Below are 4,791 nucleotides of genomic sequence, written 5' to 3'. Positions count from 1 at the left end.
CCGCGGCACCCGACCCGATCCAAACAACCCAACACACACAACAAAACACACAAAAAACCCACCGACCGGACCAGGTCCGCTGCTTAGCTTGCTATGACTAATGTGTCCTGTCGAAAAGAGCCGGACAAAGAGGAGGACGAGGAGGGTGAAGTGAGGAGACAAGAGGAGGAGGGAGAGGAAGGAGAGGAGGTGATGTGAGGGGAGGAGAGAAGAGACGAGGCGAGGCGAGGAGCCAGGGAGGACCACCTGTACTCTGTTACACCTGTACTCTGTTACACCTGTACTCAGATTGCACCTGTACTCAGATTACACCTGTACTCTGTTACACCTGTACTCTGTTACACCTGTACTCAGATTGCACCTGTACTCAGATTACACCTGTACTCTGTTACACCTGTACTCTGTCACACCTGTACTCTGTTACACCTGTACTCTGTTACACCTGTACTCAGATTGCACCTGTACTCAGATTACACCTGTACTCTGTTACACCTGTACTCTGTCACACCTGTACTCAGATTGCACCTGTACTCTGTCACACCTGTACTCAGATTACACCTGTACTCTGTTACACCTGTACTCTGTCACACCTGTACTCAGATTGCACCTGTACTCAGATTGCACCTGTACTCAGATTACACCTGTACTCTGTCACACCTGTACTCAGATTACACCTGTACTCTGTTACACCTGTACTCTGTTACACCTGTACTCAGATTACACCTGTCTGTGCGTGTGTTTGTAGCTGTAGTTGTAGTCATTTACTGATATTATATTCTCCCCTCTTCCCGAATGTTCCCTGAATGTTCCCTGAATGTTTCCTGAATGTTTCCCACAGACGTCCGCCCGTCGTCGGGGTGTGGAGCAGAGTTTCCCTCCGAACGCCTCGACCTTCCTGATTGGTTCAGACGGCGGCTGCTCACGGCGGCTCGAGAAGATCTGGTTGGACATTTGGAGGCGGCGCTGTGCGGACACGTGGAGGAGGTGCGGCGGCGGCAGAAGCTGCTCGACGCGCTGCTGCAGCCGGAGATCAAGCTGAGGAGAGCAGGTCAGTGATGCTAAGCTAACGATAGCCAGACACGTCAGTACTTTTACTTGTATTTGTAATCGAGTATTTTCATAGTAACTGAACACTGACGAGCTGCTGGTCCACTATAAACTCTGAATACTACAACTCCCATGAGCCTCAGCTGTCACTGTGTTCACTTAATGTTTGATTCAAACTTTATTAACAATCAGTCAGCTGACAGAACCAGAACAGTTCTGAAGAGTGACGGTGTTTCTTCTCCTGCAGACGTCCAGCAGCTGAAGGCAGGTCAAGAAGAGGTCCCACCCAGTCTGGGCCAGGAGGGCCCAACAGAACCGGTCCACATTAAAGAAGAGCAGGAGGAGGAGTGGAGCAGCACGGAGCAGCTTCAAGGTCTGAGCGAGGTGAAGGAGGAAGATGAGGAGAAACCTGGAAACCATGGAGAGGACTGTGGAGGAGCAGAACCAGACAGAACCTCAGATCCAGACTGTTGTTCAGGGACTGACGACTCCGACGACGCGGACTGGACGGGCGGTGGGCGGAGCTCGTTGCGCTGCGCAGTGTGTCTGAAGATGTTCGCTCACAGAGGAAACCTGAACAAACACATGAGGACGCACACGGGGGTGAAACCGTTCGGCTGCTCGCTGTGCGGGAAAAGGTTCATTCAGAAAGCCGGGCTGGACTACCACGTAAAGATCCACACAGGAGAGCGACCCTTCAGCTGCTCGCTGTGCGGGAAAACATACCGCCACAAAGGCGCCCTGACGTATCACATGACCACACACACGGGGGCAAAACCGTTCGGCTGCAACGTCTGCGGGAAAAGATTCAGGGGCACGTCGCAGCTCCAAGTCCACGCGTGCGTCAGGCCGTTGTCACGGAGCACGCTCAGCTGCTCCGAGTGCGACGCCACGTTTCCGAACAACTACCGCCTGATGACGCACGCACGCATGCACAGAGGAAAGAAACTGTTCACCTGCACCATCTGCGGCAAGAAACGTCAGTTCAGCTCACACCTGGAGATCCACATGAGGACGCACACCGGAGAGAAACCGTACAGCTGCTCCGTCTGTGGGAAACGGTTCTCGCAGAGAGGAATCCTGACCCAGCACACGGCGGTCCACTCCGAGGTGAAACCATTCGAATGCCCCGTCTGCGGGAGGAGATTCTTTTGGCAGTTTCAGATCAAAAAACACAAATGCCTGGGCGAGTCCATGCAGCAAAGACTGATGAGCTTTAATGGATCAGAACCCGCTGAGAACCTGAAACCAGGCGTTGGTGAAGAGACAGAACTGTCCTTTGTAACTGATGACGTTGATTTCTGGAGAGAGACCCGGCAGCATCGGTCACGCTTCACCTATCAGAGAAATAAAAAAGTCTGTGTGAAGACGGGAGAGAAACCGTCTAGCTGCTCCAGTGACACGACAAAAACTGAACCCAGATCAGCTGACAGCATCAACATCGACCTCTGCAGACAGACCAGACAGTGTCTGTCCGCCGTGAACTACCTGCAGCACGAGGAAGTGTCTGACAGGAAACTGTTGAGCTCGCCTGGAGACCGCCACACTCTGCAGATGCTCACCAAATGTCCAGCAGGACAGCGAGCGCTCAGCTGTTTGTTCTGCGGGAAAGGATTCACATCAGGAGGAAGTTTGACGAGACACCTGTGCGTCCACGTCGGAGAGAAACTCCTCAGCTGCATCGTGTGTGACAAAACGTTCAGTTCGGAGTCGGAGCTGATGAACCACGAGTGTGTCGGCGACGTCCTGCAGCGTCATCACAAACAGACCGAGCGGAAAGGCGTCGGCCGTAAACACCACATAAGAGTTCACGCAGCAGAGAAACCGCTCAGCTGCTCGCTGTGTGGCGAGACGTTCATCAGGCCTGACGCTTTAAGTGATCACATGACGAGTCACACGGGTGAGAAGACGTTCAGCTGCTCGGTGTGTAACAGCGGCTTCACGGACAGCGAGTCTCTGATCAAACACATGAGGATCCACACGAGGCAGACGCAGTTCAGCTGCTCCGTCTGCGGCAAAGAGTTCGCCTGGAGACGATCTCTGACCAAACACATGGAGGTCCACGCCCGGCGGAAGCCGCTCAGCTGCCCCGTGTGCGGGAAACAGTTCCCGTGGAGACGCGACCTCACCAAACACATGGTCATCCACGCCAAGGCCAGAATGTACCGCTGCACCGCCTGCCACCGGCGGTTCGCTCACTTCTATCAGCTCAACTATCATCAGTGTGCCGGGCCGGAGCCACAGCTGCATCCCAGCCAGGAGGACCGAGAGGCAGAACCTCTAATCGCTGATGGAGACAACTGTGGAGGACCAGAACCAGCCGGGAACCCAGACCATCGTTTAACAGCTGACACTGATGGAGAACCCGAGACTGACGACAGCGATGATGACTGGACGGAGAGCAGACCTCAGCCGGGTTTAAACTCCACAGACACAGGTCAGAACCATCAGCACTGCCTGAAGATCCAAACGAGAAACCACACAGGAGACGTCCCAGAACCAGGAAGCCTGACCCAACACAGGGTGGTCCACGAGCCAGCAGAACCTCCACACGTTAAAGAGGAGCCAGCAGAACCTCCACACATTAAAGAGGAGCCAGCAGAACCTCCACACATTAAAGAAGAACCGGACGAGGTTCGGATCAGTCAGGAGGAGGTGACATCGCCTCCTGTCCCTGTGAAGACTGAAGATGATGATGATGAGGAGGAGAAACCTCAGTCCTCACAGCTTCATCAGATGGAAACAGAAGCTGATGGAGAGGACTGTGGAGGACCAGAACCAGACAGAACCTCAGACCCAGAACTAGACAGAACCTCAGATCCAGACACAGATGACAGCGTTGACAGTGACTTCTGGAAGGAGACCCGACAGCGTCCGTCAGGTTTAAAGTCTGTTACAGAAGACGAGTCTGTCTCAAACACTCTGAGCTGCTCTGATGAAGCGTCGGACGGCGAGGACGATGAAGATGGCGAGGAAGGCGAGGACGGCGACTTCTGGAAGGACGACAGGAAACCAGAGGACACCAGCAGGAAACCACACAGCTGCTCCGAGTGCGGGAAGAGGTTTGTCCACGTTCACCACATGAAGAATCACATGAAGTCTCATGGCGGGAAGAGAGCGGCGTTCTTCTGTTCCGTGTGTGGTCAGGAGTGTTTGTACAGGTCGCACCTGAAGATCCACATGAGGACGCACACCGGAGAGAAACCCTTCGTCTGTCCCGTCTGCGGGAAGAAGTACGCTCACAAGGCGAGCATGCAGTCTCACATGTCCGTCCACACGGTGGACAAACAGTACAGCTGCAGCGCCTGTGACAGGAGCTTCGCCTGGTACACCGAGCTCAAGTATCACGAGTGTGACGGAGAGTCTTCACGTCCACGCCACAGAGACGCCGTGTAGACCCGGACCCGAACTGACGGGACAGGAATGGCTGAGCTGGAGGAGTCCAAATATATCGACCACGACGCTGACATAACCACGACCACGACCACGACTCTGACATAACCATGACGCTGACATAACCACGACCACGACTCTGACATAACCATGACCACGACCACGACTCTGACATAACCACGACCACGACTCTGACATAACCACGACCACGACTCTGACATAACCACGACCACGACTCTGACATAACCACGACCACGACGCTGACATAACCACGACCACGACGCTGACATAACCACGACCACGACGCTGACATAACCACGACCACGACGCTGACATAACCATGACCACGAC

The 4,791-nt window shown here is 54.2% G+C and overlaps 2 protein-coding genes across 2 annotated transcripts in view; both read left to right on the top strand.

The window, feature by feature from the left end:
• Nucleotides 1-4,791, top strand: part of LOC113744041 (zinc finger protein 845-like) — a 28,057-nt gene that overhangs the window by 10,811 nt on the left and 12,455 nt on the right. The gene's annotated exons all lie outside the window — the stretch shown is intronic.
• Nucleotides 803-4,785, top strand: LOC104939470 (zinc finger protein Xfin). Its single transcript, XM_019274060.2, has 2 exons — nucleotides 803-1,048; nucleotides 1,295-4,785. Exons 1-2 carry the CDS (start codon nucleotides 826-828, stop codon nucleotides 4,441-4,443), a joined length of 3,372 nt encoding a protein of 1,123 aa, XP_019129605.1. The 5' UTR covers nucleotides 803-825; the 3' UTR covers nucleotides 4,444-4,785.

This window comes from Larimichthys crocea, chromosome XIII (assembly GCF_000972845.2).
Source record: "Larimichthys crocea isolate SSNF chromosome XIII, L_crocea_2.0, whole genome shotgun sequence".
Lineage (NCBI taxonomy): Eukaryota > Metazoa > Chordata > Actinopteri > Sciaenidae > Larimichthys > Larimichthys crocea.
The sequence above is the reverse complement of the archived record's forward strand: the minus strand, read 5'-3'. Positions and strand labels throughout refer to the sequence as shown.